At 47.5% G+C, this 19047-nt stretch overlaps 2 protein-coding genes across 2 annotated transcripts; both read left to right on the top strand.

Moving 5' to 3' along the window:
• The first annotated feature begins 440 nt into the window (after positions 1 to 440).
• slc16a1a (solute carrier family 16 member 1a) lies at positions 441 to 10693 on the top strand. Its single transcript, XM_067244268.1, has 5 exons — positions 441 to 809; positions 3422 to 3697; positions 8091 to 8234; positions 8427 to 9206; positions 9495 to 10693. The coding sequence occupies exons 2-5, from the start codon at positions 3481 to 3483 to the stop codon at positions 9740 to 9742; spliced, it is 1389 nt and encodes a 462-aa protein (XP_067100369.1). The 5' UTR covers positions 441 to 809; positions 3422 to 3480; the 3' UTR covers positions 9743 to 10693.
• Positions 10694 to 11242: 549 nt separating this feature from the next.
• Positions 11243 to 19042, top strand: sycp1 (synaptonemal complex protein 1). The gene is made up of 21 exons (XM_067234932.1): positions 11243 to 11368; positions 11983 to 12147; positions 12264 to 12331; positions 12514 to 12587; positions 12902 to 12960; positions 13050 to 13116; positions 13241 to 13320; positions 13470 to 13572; positions 13877 to 13971; positions 14099 to 14283; positions 14662 to 14729; positions 14827 to 14888; positions 16820 to 16885; positions 16965 to 17075; positions 17221 to 17313; positions 17406 to 17480; positions 17581 to 17676; positions 17757 to 17909; positions 18003 to 18077; positions 18174 to 18281; positions 18905 to 19042. The coding sequence occupies exons 1-21, from the start codon at positions 11243 to 11245 to the stop codon at positions 19040 to 19042; spliced, it is 2067 nt and encodes a 688-aa protein (XP_067091033.1).
• The last annotated feature ends 5 nt before the right edge of the window (positions 19043 to 19047 follow it).

The raw sequence follows: 19047 nt of genomic DNA, 5'->3' as shown, positions 1-19047 counted from the left end.
CTTAATGCTCGGCAGAGAGATTAGCAAGTTTAATACCTTCCTGAGCTCAAAAAGTTTTCTTTCCCAAGCCTAGAAACCAGAAGAGACACCCAAACTGCCCCCAATTCCCACAGGGAGTTACGATACAACCAAGCCCACTCTTTTAATTCATCTTCCTGGAGAGCAGGACGTGAACAATACAGGCTGCTGGGCTCAACCGAACCAACCGGATGTCTGATTGACGCAACTCCCAACACCCTATCATGTTCATTGTGGATCTGATTATTAAGGAAACCTATGGGCTGCGAGTGTGTTATCTCTGAGGGAGCAGAGCTGTGCTGTAGTCCCAGATCGGTCCTCGGGGATTTCTGTGGAGTGGCCAGCATGCTGTGGGCTGGACTTACTACAGAGGAGGAGGGTGCTGGGACTATTTTAGAGGCATGGCACTGAGCCCCAGTCAGCCAATCAGAGGTGGACTGACATCAATGTTTCCTACAATACAGCCAGGCCTGCCCAGCTGTTTGTATGAGGCTACAAACTTGGTCAACTTCACTTCAGCATCTGACAGTCTCTAAGTGTGAAGTTGCTGCAGAACTGTAAGACTGCACCCCTTGGCTGTTTTTGGCAGGGTGACATCAGAGGTGAATTCAGGTCCGTTTCACTGGATTACCTCAGACCTCTGGAAGGAATCTTGTGTAGAAGTGTTGGCTGCTTCCAAGAGTGAGTTCCTCCCTGGAGGTAAAATGCTGAGCGCCTTGTGTTGAAATTGATCCAACGCTAGCTACTCATCCCAATCTGCTAACCTACTCCACCTGGGAACCTCTGCTAAGGTAAGATCTGCAAAACTATATTTCAACGCGCTGAAAAATGTCAGCTGGTATTCGGAGACAGGTTCAGGAACTGAATGGTTTCATGTGGTTTAACACAATGAAGGGTAAAGCCCCGTAGTTAGAGCATGTGAACGTAGATCAAGAGATCACAGGCTTAAATCCCAGAGTGTATAAGACACCCAGATCCAGGCCACAGTGTTTATGACTGAGGACAGTGAACCCCCCCCCCCCCCCCCCCCCCCAGCATCCCCTGTCTCACAGTCATTCTTTCCGAGTCTTTCACACAAATCCAAGCTTTCACGGAGCACGGCTCAGCCTTGCAATACAGAAACAGCCTCACATTAGTGCAACACCTCCTCTGCTTCTGATCTCGGCACGCCTGCGTTTGTCACAATTCCATTTTGGACAGCATGTTTCGCTTAAATGCCAGGTCCCGGGGCTGGCGGGCGATGACGGCCCCCCGTCGCCTCTCCGACTGGAGGGGAGGGCTGCTGGGGATCTGACCTTGTGCGAGGAGAGAAGGCCCTCACTGTGACTCAGTCCACGTCCCCTAACCACAGAGCCACGCTGCTGACTCTAAAGTCCCTCTGCCCTCGCTGCCTGGCTATTTTAGACCACTGGCCTGCATTGTTTCTGCCCCCTGCTCGTGACAGATTCCAGTTTCAATCTTGCGCGGAGCTTTGATGAACTCGTGGCCCCCAACGTATTTTAGATACTAAAAATAGCAATATCAAGAATATCAATCTTTTCTGTGTTGACAGAAAGTTGCAGACTTTCTGTATATTCCCTCCCCGGAAGTTTCCTTCTTGATGTTTGTGTGTGAGTGTTGAGCAGTCCGACAGCATTTACTTGAAAACGTTGTTTTCTCATTTCATCCATTGGAATGAGAGAGTTGTCGACCGATAGTGACCCAGGTTACAACCCCAGCACGTAAGAACATCCAACTCCAAAACACATGAGTCGGTTCAGCCTCTTAAAAACGCTGGAACTATTTTCAGACGGTATGACTTTGAACTGACCTTTGTTGCAATTGTACAGAGCCTGCAATTCCTAGACTGCGGTAGCTGTAATGTGACACTTGCACTGTTTAATCGTTTTCAGGACATGTCGTGTTAAGAGAGTTTGACTGGACAAATAGGGAGTCAGGTGGCTGAGCAGTGAGGGAATCGGGCTAGTAATCCGAAGGTTGCCAGTTCGATTCCCGGTCATGCCAACTGACGTTGTGTCCTTGGGCAAGGCACTTCACCCTACTTGCCTCGGGGGAATGTCCCTGTACTTACTGTAAGTCATTCTGGATAAGAGCATCTGCTAAATGTAAATGTACAAATGTCACAGTAAAGAGGTGTTTCATGTTTTTACGATCACTTAGCAACTCATGATTCATTTCAACCTGGTTCACTAGAACGTATTCTATGGTTCCTAAAACGGCTGAAACATCCTGTTCTACACGCCAGGAAAGAACATCATTTAATTCGGTAATTTTGGGCCACCTACATTTACCTAAAATATGAACTTCTTAAGTCACACTAGGATTAAAGTCTTATGTAAAATGTCCAAGTTTCCCCATAGATCTTCAATGGAGAATCAATTCCTTCACACTCCAGCAACTCTTATCACAGCTTGCAGACGTGAGGAATCCCAAGCGGCTTCACTTAAACTCCTGAATCAACAAACCGGGAACCCTGTTTAAAGACAGCTACCACAACGCTTATAATCTCAGTCTATTCACACACCTCCCAAATGAAAACGGTCTAAATGTTGTAGCGACACATTTCTCATATTGTCACGGTTATTTTCAACATCCTATTAATCTTCAACAATATCAGCTTCTCTCTCTTCATCACCTTCTTTATTGTGGTCTCCCTCATCATCCTAATCATCTCTTAATGAGATCATTAATCAGTCATCATTCTAATCATCATCATCATCATCAACCACATTATCATTGCAAGTGAGAACTACTCCAACTAGGCTGTGCTGTGAGGCTGTGCTGTGAGGCTGTGCTGTGAGGCTGTACTGTGAGGCTGTACTGTGAGGGTGTGCTGTGAGGCTGGGGGAGGCTGTGCTGTGAGGCTGTGCTGTGAGGCTGTGCTGTGAGGCTGTACTGTGAGGCTGTACTGTGAGGCTGGGGGAGGCTGTGCTATGAGGCTGTGCTGTGAGGCTGTACTGTGAGGCTGTACTTTGAGGCTGGGGGAGGCTGTGCTGTGAGGCTGGGGGAGGCTGGGGGAGACAGAGGGAATGTTACTATACACTTCTAATATTACTTGAAATCTATAAGAAAGTCCACCTATATGATTTATAAAGGCACCCTCTAGGCAGTCCTCCAGTGTTTTATTTAGCTGAGTTGATGTAAGGCTCACTGCAGACTCCCCCGTAAACAAACCTTGTTTCATCTGGGGAAAACAACATTTGGATGAATATTTGGCTATCAAACGCTCCTGCTGAGACTGTCAGTGAGAGGAGAAAACAGTTGGCCGTTCAAATAAAAACAACACGTCACATCTTGAATCTAGAACCACATCAGTGGCACTGTTTCTCCCTGACTTAGAATGCTACAGACACCACTTTTTAACTGCTGACTAACTCGACTTGCATCTTTTTCTCCTCAACAGGCTCCTGTTGCCGGGCGGAGTTCGGGCAGAGTTCGTCGGAGGGACATCAGTGCGTCGGCATGCCCCCTGCCATAGGGGGCCCTCAGGGCTACACTCCCCCAGAGGGGGGCTGGGGCTGGGCGGTGGTGGTGGGGGCTTTCATCTCCATCGGCTTCTCCTACGCCTTCCCCAAGTCCATCACCGTCTTCTTCAAGGAGATAGAGGTGATCTTCGACGTGTCGAGCAGCCAGGTGTCCTGGATCTCCTCCATCATGCTGGCCGTCATGTACGCAGGAGGTCAGTGGAGCTGACGCTCCCGGCGTCCAACACAAACAAGTTCAAGTTCAAGTTATTTTATTGTCAGATGCACAGAACAACACAGGGTCAGACTGGGCACTGACATTCTTTGAACAGGACAACTCAAAGCAACCTAGCATATACATGACATAAACAACAACAGCTGCCCGTAAACACGCTGACTGAATGCAGGGTCATGTTTTGTTTGATTTGCGGTTTGTTTTATGTTTTCCAGGGACAGGGAAATTCAACAGAATCACTCAGCAAAGCCATATTGTGAATTTTTTCGTTCACTGTTCTGGGTAAATGAGATGGGGTTGCTTTGCAATGTGGCTAGTTAAAGCTGGGTTAGGCGAGTTTTTCGAAGCTAACTATTTTAGTTTCTGTTTGAGACGATTCAAACCAAAATACCCCACCCCCTCCCACAAAACACATGAACGTGCATCCTGACTACATAAATTGCCCTTCTTTATACGCTTTCTGTACATTTATTGTAGAGCTAGGGTTAGGGTTAAATTTAGGGTTAGAGTTAGGGTGAGGGTTGCCTTGGTAAGGTAGCTAACTGTGTTGGCAACAAGGCCCACAGATGTCAGATTGATTTCATATTGCCGTCAAACCTTTATATGTATTTGTTGCTATCGAGATGTGAAGTTTATTTAGGCAAATAAGAGCTTATCAAACATATTAGATACCCTGCCTTTAAGACAGACTGTTCCTTGATACATGTCCCAAAATACATTAAAATATGTATGTGCTTCTGATCCTGAACTTTCCACATGCCCTATTTGTAGCCCCGAACATTTTGAAAATGTCAAACGCACTAAAACATAGTAAGTGCTTTGTGAGGCACCGCACCGTCAGAAACAATCCACAGCAATAAGAATGCATTGTTAGGCTGCCATGGCGTAACTTCACACAGCTTTTGCCAAGTCTATAACAACCCCACGACCACCAGGTGCTTTTACATTTGTGGAAATACGCCTAATATCTGACTTTGGTGCCCACAGTCTCTGCTCCCTGCTCAGTATTCCTCCACCTCCTCCTGAGACTGCAGGTGCTCTGTCTTGTGGACGGAGGTCCATTACCTCCGCACCACCCACATTCCTCCTCCTCAGACACACAGAGCTCGCCCAGGTTCCCACCCGTCGTCTGTGTCCTCTGAGGTCACGGAGCGCGAGATCAAGATTAAGAGCGTTGTCTGGAACGAGTCGTCGGGGCTTGGGTCCCACACCGCTCTTGTGGAACCAGGACGAATGAGGTCTTCCGAGCTCTTAAATCCCTCCATTGAGGAGTCGTTCTGAAAGAGTGCAACTATATCTGTCTCCAGGGTCCTGTGTTTGGTTTCAGCCCCATTGTCTTGTTGATGTGGACCGGATCAGTGTTGTGAGGGGAGAGCAGGTGAGGGTGCTTTACATGGAAGTGTCCGGGCAGAGGGACGTCCAGGGGGAAGGGGGGTGCTCCCCCGCTGACTGGACGAATCACAAAGCTCGGTGATGTCAGACGGGACTCTCCTGCCAAGCCTTGAAACATTTCCTTTCATCTGCGTGACATTCAGCACGTACAGGGCTTTAATCTGAGAGCCGCTTCTCAGTCCCCTGCAGACCAGCGAAGGACCTGGAGAACACGCAACACAAAGCCCGGGCTCTCTCTGAATGGTCCTGCTCTCTCCAGGGGCAAAGTCAAACAAGCCTTTTTTATCCAAACTAGTAAACACGTCATTTTAAGTTGGTCATACAAAATGCAATTTTTTTTAAGGTGGTATCAAAGGAATGCAAGCATGCGGGTAGCTTAATGCCTGTGTTAGGCTTTGAACAAGAAATACTGTGAGTCTCAAAGAAAACACGAGTTAACTAGTTCGTTCCATGATCAGTTACGCGAGGCAAGCTCAAGCCTCAGTCCCAGCTTGTCTCTCAGGAGAAACGTCTGAAATAGTTTGTAAATAATTTAGCCCATAGTTTACATCAAGGATCAGTGCAGTGTGTGTAAAGTCTGTGTGTATTTGGGCCAAATAAGCTCTTTTTACTCTACTACACCGTGGCGGTGATCCCCCCCAGGGGATCAATGCTGTTTATTGTTCAGCAGCCCCACCCCCCCCTCTCATCAGAAGACAGCTCTCAGCCACAGGACACAATCAAGGGCTTCAGAGCCAAGGGTCTAAAACTGTTTCCCCGTCTCTTTCTTACTTTCTTTCCCTCTTTCTCTCTCTCTTTCTCTCCCTCTTTCTCTCCCTCTTTCTCTCCCTCTTTCTCTCCCTCTTTCTCTCGCTCATTCTTTCTTTTCATCTCCATCTGACATACATACTCTCAGTCTTTCTTTTCTTTCTCTCCCTCTCTCACTGTCTGTCTGTCTCTCTTCTCTCTCTCTTTTTCTCTCTCTTTTTCTCTCTCTTTTTCTCTCTCTTTCTCTCTCTCTCTCTCTCTCTCTCTCTCTCTCTCTCTCTCTCTCTCTCTCTCTCTCTCTCTCTCTCTCTTCGGAGTAGTCTGTTGGCTTGGTTGTTCAGGCCACATGACTGAGTGCACATGACATCCAAATAACTGTGTGGGCCGATCTGTGACCTTGTAAGAAGCCAGAATTCTGTGGGACTCAAACTCTCTACAGACGTCGTTATTTCACACAGCCCAAAGCCGGATCACTAAAGCCAGGCCTTCTGACTGTGAGGTCACCTTACAGCAGATCAACACATTAGACCGCACACAAAGTGGAGTGTGATTCTACTCCTGTGAGTGATTGCAGGGGCTCAAGAGGGGGTGTCCTCACTGAACACTGTCAGACATCCACCACCTCCATCAACTTCCCATCTGGCGTTGGTCTAATAATCTACATGGCTTGGTGGCCTGACCTTTCTTCCAGATCAACTGTTCCCTCGGAGACAGAGCAGAGGAAAGTCGTTGTTTGCATTCAGCCGGGCTCGCATTAGAAACTAACCAGCCTTTGTCCTGCTCCGTGCCAGCAAATGAGTCTGGACAACCTCTAAACAAAAACTGTCAGGTTCCATTTGGGTTTGTGGCGAGGCGCTGGGGTTTGGCAGAGAGAGGCCGAAGCGTCTTCAAGCTCGTGGATCCTGACTTGTTCGCCCGTTGGGCCGTCGCGGCGGGCCTGACAGGGATGTGGCGGGCGGCCAGCTGATACCTCCATGCCATTTAGGCGCGTGTTTACATATCCTAGTGAGTTAGGTGTGGGTTTATGGTCAATATCTCCACTGTTTTCCACCTCCTCATATATTTAGATTCTCTCTTTCCTTTTCCCTCTGTCTCTCTCCCCTCCCCCTCTCTCTCTTCCCCCCTCTCTCTGTATGTATGTAGGCCTATATACAGACAGTAAATATGTATGTATGTTACCCTCATTGACAACTGCATACATCCCCAGTTCCACCCGTCCTTAGCTTGAGACCACAAAGGATCACCACACTGAAGAGAGTCCGTTCTCATTCTCAGCACTCGAGTCAGTCGCAGCATCGCCTGTCAACTTGCAATCCATCAATTCACCATGAGTGTCTTGTTTTGTGTGAGATTGTATTGTGAATGGTGTTGATGGCAGAAATATTACTGCAGTGCAGCAGTGAGAGAAATTATTGCAGAAGTTGTGTGATTTCAGTGACAGGCCAGAGGTGTGCATCTGAGGCCCTCTGGTGGCCAAACATATTTTTGTTCTCTGAAATGTTCGCAGTAAAAAGACTGGTTTGAACTTGTATTGACAAAAGGCATTGTCTGTAGGTGGCACTGTTAGCAAATGAACGTAAAGGAATTAAAAACCTATTTTGCAGCCCCATGCAGCATGTAAATCCACAATGCAATGTTGACATTTATAGTCAAACATAACTACATACTCATAACTTGCAGATAATCAGCTTGGCTGTGTATTGTCGTGATTTCATCCTCTCTACTTCTCCTCTTCTCTCCCTCTCCTCCTCCCCTCTTTCCTCCTCATCTCTCCCTCTCCTCATCCACCCTCCTCCTTCTCTCTTCTCTCCTCTGTCCCTCTGCTGGTCTCTCCTCCTCTCCCTCTCTTCCTCTTGTCTTCCTCCCCCTCCCTACCTTTCACCCTTTCCTCTCCCTCTCCTCTCCCTCTCCTCTCCCTCTCCTCCCCCTCTCCTCCCCCTCCCTACCTTTCACCCTTTCCTCTCCCTCTCCTCCCCCTCTCCTCTCCCTCTCCTCCCCCTCCCTACCTTTCACCCTTTCCTCTCCCTCTCCTCCCCCTCTCCTCTCCCTCTCCTCTCCCTCTCCTCTCCCTCTCCTCCCCCTCCCTACCTTTCACCCTTTCCTCTCCCTCTCCTCTCCCTCTCCTCCCCCTCCCTACCTTTCACCCTTTCCTCTCCCTCTCCTCTCCCTCTCCTCTCCCTCTCCTCTCCCTCTCCTCCCCCTCCCTACCTTTCTCCCTCTCCTCTCCCTCCCAGGGCCCATCAGCAGTATCCTGGTGAACAAGTATGGCAGCCGACCCATCATGATGCTGGGAGGCTGTTTGGCTGGCAGCGGCCTGATTGCCGCCTCTTTCTGCAACTCTGTCGAAGGCCTCTACTTCTGTGTGGGAGTGGTGGGAGGTATTTTCTTATGGCTTCCTTTCTGGCCTTAAATGTTTTTTTGTTCTCCATGAACTCTGTCGCTACCTAGTGTCAACTCTTGTCAACTCACTTCCTTTATCACTCTCTCACATGATAAATTTGGGTCTTTGACATCCAAATGTGAAAACGCTTCTGTCGGTTATTCCCAAGCCTAACAGTCTGTTCTAACAGGTCTGGGTCTGGCATTCAATCTCAATCCGGCCCTCACTATGATTGGCAAGTACTTCTACAAGAAGAGACCCATAGCCAATGGGATCGCCATGGCTGGGAGCCCGGTCTTCCTGTCCACGCTGGCCCCTCTGAACAGCTGGTTCTTCGATCACTTCGGCTGGAGAGGCAGCTTCCTCATCCTGGGAGGGCTGCTCCTCAACTGCTGCGTGGCCGGTTCTCTCATGAGACCCATCGGGCCCAAGCCCCAGCCGGCTGTCATCGACCCGGACGGCCCGAAGAAGACGTGCATGGAGAAAGTGAACAGCGTCATCGACCTGTCGCTCTTCAAGCACCGAGGTTTCCTCCTCTACCTCCTGGGCAACGTCATCATGTTCTTCGGACTCTTCACCCCGCTGGTGTTCCTCAGCAACTTCGCTAAGAGCAAGGACATCCCCAAAGAGAAGGCTGCCTTCCTGCTCTCCGTCCTGGCCTTCGTGGACATGGTCGCCCGGCCCTCCATGGGGCTCCTGGCCAACACCAAGTGGGTCCGGCCCAGGATCCAGTACTTCTTCGCGGCCTCTGTGCTGTACAACGGCGTGTGTCATCTGCTAGCCCCCATCTCTGTTGACTACACCGGCTTCGTCATCTACTCCCTGTTCTTTGGTTTTGCCTTTGGCTGGCTGAGCTCGGTGTTGTTCGAGACCCTTATGGACCTGGTGGGAACCCAGCGCTTCTCCAGCGCGGTTGGCCTGGTCACCATCGTGGAGTGCGGGCCTGTGTTGCTAGGGCCGCCTCTGCTGGGTGAGTAGGGTTTCACACCGGCTGTCATGACAGGGATTCCCTTACACTCTCAACCGGGATTATTATGGGATTTAATATGTCATATGTTAACTGAAAACATTTATGTTATTACATTTACATTTAGTCATTTAGCAGACGCTCTTATCCAGAGCGACTTACAGTAAGTACAGGGACATTCCCCCGAGGCAAGTAGGGTGAAGTGCCTTGCCCAAGGACTCCCTCACCGCTCAGCCACCTGACTCCCATTATTATCATCATGTAATTATGATTTCAATGATTTATCTATAGGACGATTCAAAGACATCTACCATGACTACAAGTACACATACTGGATCTGTGGGGTGATTCTGGTCGTGGCCAGCGTCTTCCTGTTCGTGGGAATGGGCATCAACTACCGGCTGCTGGACAAGGAGAAGAAAGAGGAGGAGAGGAGAGTCAAGAGGGAGGACAGAGAAGACTTGTCTAACAAGAACAACACCGCCAAGGAGTTGGAAGCTTTTATCGACGAGCCGGGAGCTGCTGAAGAAGCTGTCTAACGTTCAATCTGACGGCTTTCTTAATGTGTAAAGATGTGAACGTGTTAATGTATATGCCAAAGCACTGCTGTGGTGCTAGTCTATATGAACAGACTTCAGGAAGAAAAACAGATTGTGATCGACTGCATTTCTAGTTACCTCTCTTCATGACTGTATTATTAACACTGATGACAGAAGCAGAACTAATTGAGGCTTCGTTGTAGTTAGTGTGTGAGGAAAGACAGGGAATTCATGAATCAGTTGCAATGTCAACAATGTACTTCAAGCATTAGCAATATATGTGTGTCCAAATTATAACTGCTAATGTTTTCTATGAAAACATTTTTAAAGGCTGTAGAATTCACCTATCCTTTGCAATATTGTTGAGAACAGACATGTATCTGCATTGCAAGTTGATTTATTTACTCCTGAAAGCCTCATGAAATATTTGCAATATGACACAGTGACACATTAATAAGGATTTTGTGTATTATTACTTTGACTGAATATATATTCTACTCCATTATAAACATTTAAATGTGATGTGTCACTAAGACCTCTGTCAGATAACGTTTGGGTTAGAACAATTTTTCTTATTCATTCCTGTCATCATTGAAGGTGTGCATATGCCGTGCTACGAGAATAAAATACGAGACGGGTGGGATTTGACAAACTATTCTCCATGCGTGTGCCTCATCATCATTGAAGTGTCAGTGAGTCTCCTACATTTTGCTATTACCAAGTAGACGTTTCATTGGGAAGCTGAAGTAATGAATCAGTGAAGATTTACATTTTCACACAATAGTAAAATGTTGTCTCCCCATAAGATGACTAATGAAAAATCAGAAACGTTGGTATGACTGGAATGACGTATATTATGTGCCACTAATATTGCAACATTGTTCAATAAAGCAATTTCACAGAAGAGGGAGCTGTTATACTCAATAAACTGTTATAAACTGATTTAATTGATTTAACTGTACGCATCCGCTTGGTTCTGAATGAGATCGACTCCCGCGCCAGAACAAGTCCTCAGCTCGTGCATATGCTGGCGGAGATAACAGAAACCGTTGGAAAAAAAAAAAAACCCGTCAAAACCGTTTTGTCTTGGACTGCGGATAGGTAAAGTTATAGTTAGTTAGCTAGCTAACTTCATATAGAGTAGTATCACGAAATTATCGTTATTCCAATGTATCAGTAGCTAGCGATTGTAACAATATTTTGCAGCTCTCAACAAGCTGTTACTTTGTACAGTTGACCGCTAGCATACTGTACAGTAGGCTATTAGCAAGTTTACTAGCTAGCTATCTTAAACTATATTTGCGTTTATCCTCTGCTAATTTAAGATATTACATAGACTAATGGACGTTTAGTAGCTAGCTCTACTGTAACATACGCTAGCCTACTGTACTGTAGGTTTGAAAAAAAGTGGCCAGAAATGACTGTACTAGCTAGCTACTGTAGTACTGTACAGTAGGCTAACTTTCTTGCCTTTAGAAAGATTCCTGCCAAGTACTAGGAATGGAGCGGGACAAGTGTTTCCACTTCAAGTTAATGGTGCCTCCCAGAGTGAACCCAGGACAGATTTCTGCCGTGAAACCTCAGGAATCTGTAGACGATTTTGGAGTCATGAACACCGCGCAACAGGTACAGTAAGGTACAATGAGTCTACAAAGCGCTAGCTGTCAACTTAATGCCAAGCCACTGACTTTGACTCAAACTAGCTTGTACATTCAGGTTCACTCATTCATCAGTGTTCATTTTCTGTTGCAGCATTGTCACTCAGCAGTAACTACAGTATTAGGCTACTGACTTTCTTGATTTAACAGGGTTACAGTAAACAATTTGACAAAGAGACTCACTTTACCATCCCCATTACAAATATGGGATCCACTAAACCTAAAGCAGGTATTATTACACAACTCTGCTGTGCAGTATGCATATCATACCTATTTCCATTTTGCTCACAATGTCTGACTTCAACTGGCTCTGTTTTCCAAAGATGTGTCCAAGATTACTTTTGTCTCACCTGTAGAAAAAGTAGAGGTGAGTTTGGAAAGGATGTTTGTGTTTCTGAGCCAAGCTCTAATGATGATATATTCCTCCTGAGACACTAAATCCCATAATGTCAACCTTAATCTTCTTGGCATACATTCTTCAGTAGGGCAAACAGGAGAACAGATTTCATTGCAGTAGTATTTGTTATTTAACAGTGCCTGGAGTATTTTTGGTTTTCAATATTTTGTGAACATATTCCTCAGACTAAAGGCACATCTGGAAAGTTATATTCAAAACTCTTTGATGAAGTTGAGAAAATAAAGTGTTGGAAAGTCCAAGTAGACTCTGAGACGGTCCAAAGAGAGAGAAAACTGCAAGAAAACAAAAGAACTATTGAAACGCAGCGCAAAGCCATCCAGGACTTACAGGTATCCAACATCACAGTTGATTTTGCTATGCAGGAACAAAACTTCCACCTTGTCTTTTTGCTACTGTACATTCATGGCAAGCAAGTATCTAATGGAAGCATTTCTGCATATCACAGTTTGGAAATGAAAGTCTCAGCATTAAACTGGAAGAACAGATCAGTGAAAACGAGGATCTGAGGAATAAGTATGTTTTCTGCCTTATTAAGCAGACCCAGCTGGACTGGAGCTGTCAAACTCCAGTCTGATTGTTGAAGGAGTACAGTGCTGAACAAGAGGAATATTTTACTATTAAACAGATATTAAAAAAAAACACTACATATTTTATCGTAACACAACGTTAATAACCTATTTTTATTCTCGCCACAGAAATAATGCAACACGCAATTTGTGTAACATACTGAAGGATACGTTCCAGAGATCAGCAGACAAGATGCATCTGTGTGAGTTAAATAAAAACTGAAAATTATCTCAGTGGAGCCCCAGGCTGAATCAAAACAAGCATCTTGTTGGTGTTATCTGATGACTACATGGGGAGTCAGGTGGCTGAGCGGTTAGGGAATCGGGCTAGTAATCTGAAGGTTGCCAGTTCGATTCCCGGCCGTGCCAAATGATGTTGTGTCCTTGGGCAAGGCACTTCACCCTACTTGCCTCAGGGGGAATGTCCCTGTACTTACTGTAAGTCGCTCTGGATAAGAGCGTCTGCTAAATGACTAAATGTAAATGTAATGTACATCTTTCTCCTTTGCTCTCTTAGTTGAGTCTGAAAGAGAGGAGACACAGCAACTCTTTATGGAAAACAGGGAGAATATTCAGGTGAATATTTAAGACGGACTAATCCACTGGTGCCAGATGCAAATAGTTTTTCTCTTGTATTTCTGCTTGAGTTTTTTATTTCTTTGCAGAGGATGATAGCTGCTTTTGAGAGCCTTCGGCTGCAAGCACAGTTTGACCGTTGTGAAATGCAAAAAGGTAACTGTCCAACGTAACATAGATCTAGTCTGTTACATTAGCATTACATTTAATTTCATAATTGTTTTGTCTTAACTTTGCACAGTAATGAAGTAAATCAATTCATTTGAAATTTCGGACTCAGTTAAAGAGGGATTGCTACAGTTTGACAATCTGAAGGAGAAGTTTGGGGAAGAAATCAACACGAAGGAACAAGAGGTTAGTGTAAACCTATCAATCGCAAACATCTACATGGACACACATTCCAAGACCATGACAGGCTAGTTACCTTTGATCAATCATGCACGTGCTGTGATGTTGTACATTGGAAGCTCTGACACTGTGTAACCGTGACGGTACCTTGGCAGGTAGAGCAGCTTCAAGCGGCCCTGAAGGAGAAGGAGAAGGAGCTGCAGGCCATCCTCCTCCACCTGCAGGAAGCACAGGAGAGCTGCCAACATCTGCAGCAGGCCGCACGTAGGAACAGCCCATCAAGACTACGCTCTAATGCAGTCTCTCTCAACCCTGGTCCTCAGGGACCCCGTGCCCTGCATGCTATTTCCCTGCTCCAACACACCTGATTCAAATGAATGTGTCATAATCAAGTTCAGCAGAAGCTTGGTAACGACCCATTGATATGAATCGGGTGTGGTGGAGCTGGGAAACATCTAAAACATGCAGGGCTGTGAGCCCTGAGGACCAGGGTTGAGAAAGGCTGCTCTAATGCTAAGTGGATGTTTATGACCCACTGTTCGCTGCGGCTCCTTGTGTCTCTGAGCAGAGCTGCACCAGGACGTCCTTCACAGCTCTCACCAAGAGCGCCAGGCTCTGTCAGAGAAGCTACGCACCGCAGAAGAACTTCTTAAAGAAAGCGAGGTCAGGATATGGAAAGATGTTTCTGGATGTAAACATTTCATGAATCAATGATTTTCTTATGGTTTTATAAAGACTGTGTACAGAATTGTACATCATGTTATGTTTGTTTACCTGTGTTTTCGCGCAGGAAAATAGAAAAGCAATTTCCACTGCGCTGGAGCTGAACAAAGAGGAGACTGCCCAGATCGTCCTCCAGAAAGACGCCAGCCTAGAAGAGCTCCACCAGACTAGGGCTACTCAAGAAGGCCAGCTGGCCCAGGCTCAGGCCACCGTGCAGGAGCTACAGACCTTCCTGGCACGGGAGACAGAGAGGTAGGGCTGGAGCTTGTCACGGGTGAGTGGGAGGATGGACCCTGGAGCAGGAGACAGAGCCCTAGGGGGGTCAGATGGCTGAGCGGTTAGGGAGTCGGGCTATTAATCAGAAGGTTGTTGGTTCAATTCCCGGCCATGCCAAATGACGTTGTGTCCTTGGGCAAGGCACTTCACCCTACTTGGGGAGAATGTCCCTGTACTTACTGTAAGTCGCTCTGGATAAGAGTGTCTGCTAAATGACTAAATGTAAATGTAAACCAGGAACTAAACTAGACAGTAGCTGGTGCATGGAAGTGACAGCACTGCTCTGCTGGTCTGTGCAGGATGGCAGAGTGGCTGTTTACCTCCCTGTGGGTCTCTTGTGACTTTTTTTTCCAGGGCGCAAGAGCTGGAAGTAAAGATGGTGTCCGTCTCTGAGGAGCTGCAGGAGAACAGGATCCGGGCAGGTACTGCATCAGATCAGGGATTATAGAGAGAGCACATTGTGGCATTGAAGCCCTGTATGAATAGATAGGAGATTGTTTTGTTTTGTTTTTATTTAAGGAGAAATGAATAAACATAACGAAGAGAAAGATGGACAGATACAAGTACTTGAGGAGGAACTGGTAATTTGTAGTATTTGTGGACACACATTTGCACGTAATGTCTGGCAGTGTAGTCTTAAAAAACATAAATATATATAAATGAAATGGTCTTGTTTAGGATGTGAAATCTAAATCCATCGAGTCACTGAGGGAAAAGATAGAAGCTGCTGATAGACAAGCTACGCTGCTGTCGTCTGAGCTGGCAGGGAAGAGGGACCAAGTCCAGCGCTACCAGGTGAGACCACAAGACAAGTCACTGTGACAGCCGGAATCAGGCCTGGCTGAGGCCTGGCCGTCTGAATGTGCTGTGTCAGGACTCAGTTTGAACAGCCCAAGCACTGCTGTTCTATCCCTCGTAGACCAAAGTACAGATCCTGGAGACCGAGAAGACCTTACTGGAGAAGGCACTTCAGGAAGCTGAAAAGGCCCACAGCGATCTGAGGAACAAGACACAGGTGAGTGAGGTTGGAGTCCTTTTATCACAGTTTCTTGGCTCACATAATAAAACATTGTTCTCATCACTCAAGTCCTTATGGTGTGAACAGACCAGACGTTAAAGCTCATCATGTTGTCTGATTCTCAGGCCCAAACACAGGAGATAGAAGAACAGTTGTCTGTTGCCATGACAATAAACAAAAGGTCCACCAAGGAGATAGAGCAGCTGCAAGGAGACGTAGCACAGCAGGAGTGAGTTCTCTCGTTCTAAAGAAACATCAAGCAGACCCCCCTGCAGCTATGCATCTCCACTGGAAATAACTGGATTTTGATTTGGTCTCAGGGTGAAATATGACAAGCTGTTGGTGAGTTTTAATGAGCTGCAACTTGAGAAGAAGACGGTTCAAGAGCAGGCTGAGAACAAATGTTCCCAAGCCAACACCCTGGAGGCTCGCCTGAAGGTTAGAGCTAAACATGCTGACGCTGTCTATAAAACATGATCGTCGAGCAGGGGATGATGTCATACATCTATGTTTTGACGTGCGGAAACAGGAGAGTGAAGCGAGAGGCACAGAGATCTCAAAGGAAATCGAAGCGCTTGAAGATCAAAACCATCAGCTACGGTACCTGACTGGAGCACTTGGAACCTTTACTGTTATTAAGCTGTCGTAGTTGTAGACACTGAGGACACTTTCCCATCCGACAGGGAGGAGGTGAGCTCTTTGAGCACCAGGCTGGAAGAACAAGGTCAAGGAGCAGAGAACCTGCAGAAGAAACTTGATGAAAGCGTAAGTCGGCCATTCCAAAGCCATCTTGAAAACTGTAGCTGTAGCTCATCACCTTAAGTTCACATCAGTCGTGGCTCTCCTGGCTCCTCTGTAGTGTGGAGGTCTGCAGGTGGAAATCAGTAGGAAGGAGAAGCACATCAGAGCCATGGAGACCAAGGTGAGGAACTACAACCTCACACCTGTGTGTCTCTCTCTCTAGCTGTCCAGCCTCACACCTGTCTGTCTCTCTCTCTAGCTGTCCAGCCTCACACCTGTCTGTCTCTCTCTCTAGCTGTCCAGCCTCACACCTGTCTGTCTCTCTCTCTGTAGCTGTCCAGCCTGAAGACTAAGTTGGACACGAAAAACAAACATCAGGAGGAATATCAGAAAGAGGTGTGTAGCGTGGTAAAGAAATATCTCTGCCTCGCCTCTAGGGTAGTATTCCAGAGCTAATCTCGCCTTGATGTTTCCAGGCTAAAATGCTCAAAAAACAGATCGCCAAAGATGCGGAAAGATCTTGTCAGCTGGAAAGTGAAGTATGAGACTCTCGTTCTGAAGGACAAAGCATCTGGAACACAGTGAAATATGAATGGTGTTGTAGACATGCTGTTCTCTGATGCCAGCCTGCACAGTCGATAGGCTGGGACCGGCGCTTCCTCAGACTGGATGAAACAGACATGTTTTTGTCGGCTATTTTAGATCAACCAACTGAAAGAAACAGCAGAAAGTCTTCAGAAGTCCAGCAGGGAGAAACATCAGGAACTGCTCGATGAAGTCGCTGCCAAGTCATCTTCTGAAGCAGAGCTGCAGAAAGAGGTTAGTCCTGACTTCCTGTTTCCATTCCCTTTTTGACGTGATAGGCGAGTAAACCGGAGGTATGTTTGTCCACCTGCAGGTGCAGGATCTGAAGCTCACAGCTGGAGAGGCCGTGAGGAGCAGGGAGGATGCAGAGATCAAGTGTCAACACAAGATCGCTGACATGGTTGCCCTGATGGAAAAGCACAAAGTGAGATTTCTCTCCGATCTAATCAGAATCACACAGAATATTTCTCCGACAAGACGCTTCCGAAACGTTTGATGTGATACGTGACATCAAACGTCCTCGGAAGCGTCCGTGGAAACGAGCCATATTCCGTGCGATCCTGACGCAGAACCAGTACGACAAGATGCTGGAAGCGAAAGACGTCGAGCTGAAGGAGAAGAAGAGGAGCGTCGTGGAGGCAGACACCAGCAGAACGGCCCTGGTACGATCCTCACCTGGAGGGCTTTCAGCGTGGAGAGGCCGGGGTTCACCAGAGAGCCCCTGGCAGCAGCACTGACGTGTGACTCTCCCCAGGAGCTGGAGCTGGAGCAGAGCAAGATAGAGAACGACAGGCTGAAGAATCATCTGGATCAAGAAACTAAGGAGGGGGTGACAGAGGACTTGTTTTCAAATGCACACATGGTGAATTCCAGTCATATGATTTGGACAGTACAATTATTATGATTTCATCTGTTGTTTGTGACCTCAGGAGAAGTTGATCCAGAAGATCGCAGAACTGAAAGAAGAATTGGCATCTGTGAAAACCAACCCATCCAACCTACTACCCAAGAGTCTGAGCAAGCAGGTAAACCGACGCTCAGAGGAGCTGTTCAATATTGAAGGGGCACATTTCCTCACTTGTAATCCTCCTTGTTCAACACCTAGCTGTCTGATGCAGCCGCAGCTTCTGAGGGGAGATGTTGGGACACACCAGACAGACTGTCCATCAAGAGGAACGGGTTTGATTTCTCCAAAACCAAACAGAAAACCCCGTCCCAGAGCGCCGGTAAAATACAGGCCTTTACTCCTGCTGTCAGAGTGAGTATTATGGGATAGAACTATTGAAATTCAAATGTTGGCGCTCCATTTACCATACGATAATACCATTATTAATAACTGTTGGTCGCCCAGGAAACCAAGAGTGGCGACCTCCAGACTCCGTCATGGAGTTATGGAACCAGAGTCGGGGAGACTCCTCGCATTAAGGTAGGAACTCAAGGGTTTTCTGTTTTCACTACAGACTCTTTATCATCTCTCTGTTCTCTCTCCTGTGGAGTGTTGATCTCATGGCCTTCTCTGCAGTCCTACAGAATCCGGACCCCCCCCTCCACTCAGAAGGCTGGGCCCTGGAGCCAGACCACCCTGGAGCTGGACCCCAAGTCTGACAGCTCGGAGCACGCTGACCTGCTGGTAAACAAACGAGCTAGCCCCCGTCCCTCCTCCCAGCCCCCGTCCCTCCTCCTAGCCTCCGTCCCTCCTCCCAGCCTCCGTCCCTCCTCCCAGCCTCCGTCCCTCCTCTCAGCCTCCGTCCCTCCTCCCAGCCTCCATCTCTTCTCCCAGCCTCCGTCCCTCCTCCCAGCCTCCGTCCCTCCTCCCAGCCTTCGTCCCTCCTCCCAGCCTCCGTCCCTCCTCCCAGCCTCCGTCCCTCCTCTCAGCCTCCGTCCCTCCTCCCAGCCTCCGTCTCTCCTCCCAGCCTCCGTCCCTCCTCCCAGCCTCCATCCCTCCTCCCAGCTCAGCGCTACGCTCGGCCACATACGCCTGTCCACGTGCTGAACGCTGTGTGCTGCTGTGCTTTTCAGAGCTTTGCAGTCGTAGAACCGCTCCAAGGCCTCCAGCAGGGGGCGTCCTCAGCACACTGGTCTAAAGTCCACGTGTTTAAGAAGGTGAGACACACCTGTGTGACGAGAGAGAGGAGAGACCATCTCGCTACATCAGTCAACACACCCTCACTGACATTTCTGTGTTTCTCAATTGAACTCAATTGAAATTTTCAGGACATTGAGCAGTGTTTGAACGCCTTCTCTGTGTGTTAGAATCAAAGCCCCGCTGTTCAGAAGTCCCCAGGGAACGCCTTGAAGCTGGCGGCCATGAAGAGGATGAGAGATGCAGGCTGGACCGCCGTCACGGGCTCCCACAAGAAGAAAAAGGCAGCAGAGAAGATCTTTGCATAGAAAGT

The sequence above is a fragment of the Osmerus mordax genome, chromosome 1 (assembly GCF_038355195.1).
Source record: "Osmerus mordax isolate fOsmMor3 chromosome 1, fOsmMor3.pri, whole genome shotgun sequence".
Classification (NCBI taxonomy): Eukaryota; Metazoa; Chordata; class Actinopteri; order Osmeriformes; family Osmeridae; genus Osmerus; species Osmerus mordax.
The sequence above is the reverse complement of the archived record's forward strand: the minus strand, read 5'-3'. Positions and strand labels throughout refer to the sequence as shown.

Bases quoted from the DNA above. Each gene is read 5' to 3' on its own strand.
- sycp1 (XM_067234932.1), top strand. From the start codon at position 11,243: ATGGAGCGGGACAAGTGTTTCCACTTCAAGTTAATGGTGCCTCCCAGA. The intron at 13,117-13,240 runs GTAACTGTCCAA...TTTCGGACTCAG, and splicing joins CCGTTGTGAAATGCAAAAAG to TTAAAGAGGGATTGCTACAG. The intron at 14,284-14,661 runs GTAGGGCTGGAG...TTTTTTTTCCAG, and splicing joins CTGGCACGGGAGACAGAGAG to GGCGCAAGAGCTGGAAGTAA.
- slc16a1a (XM_067244268.1), top strand. From the start codon at position 3,481: ATGCCCCCTGCCATAGGGGGCCCTCAGGGCTACACTCCCCCAGAGGGG. The intron at 3,698-8,090 runs GTCAGTGGAGCT...TCTCCCTCCCAG, and splicing joins GGCCGTCATGTACGCAGGAG to GGCCCATCAGCAGTATCCTG. The intron at 9,207-9,494 runs GTGAGTAGGGTT...ATTTATCTATAG, and splicing joins GCTAGGGCCGCCTCTGCTGG to GACGATTCAAAGACATCTAC.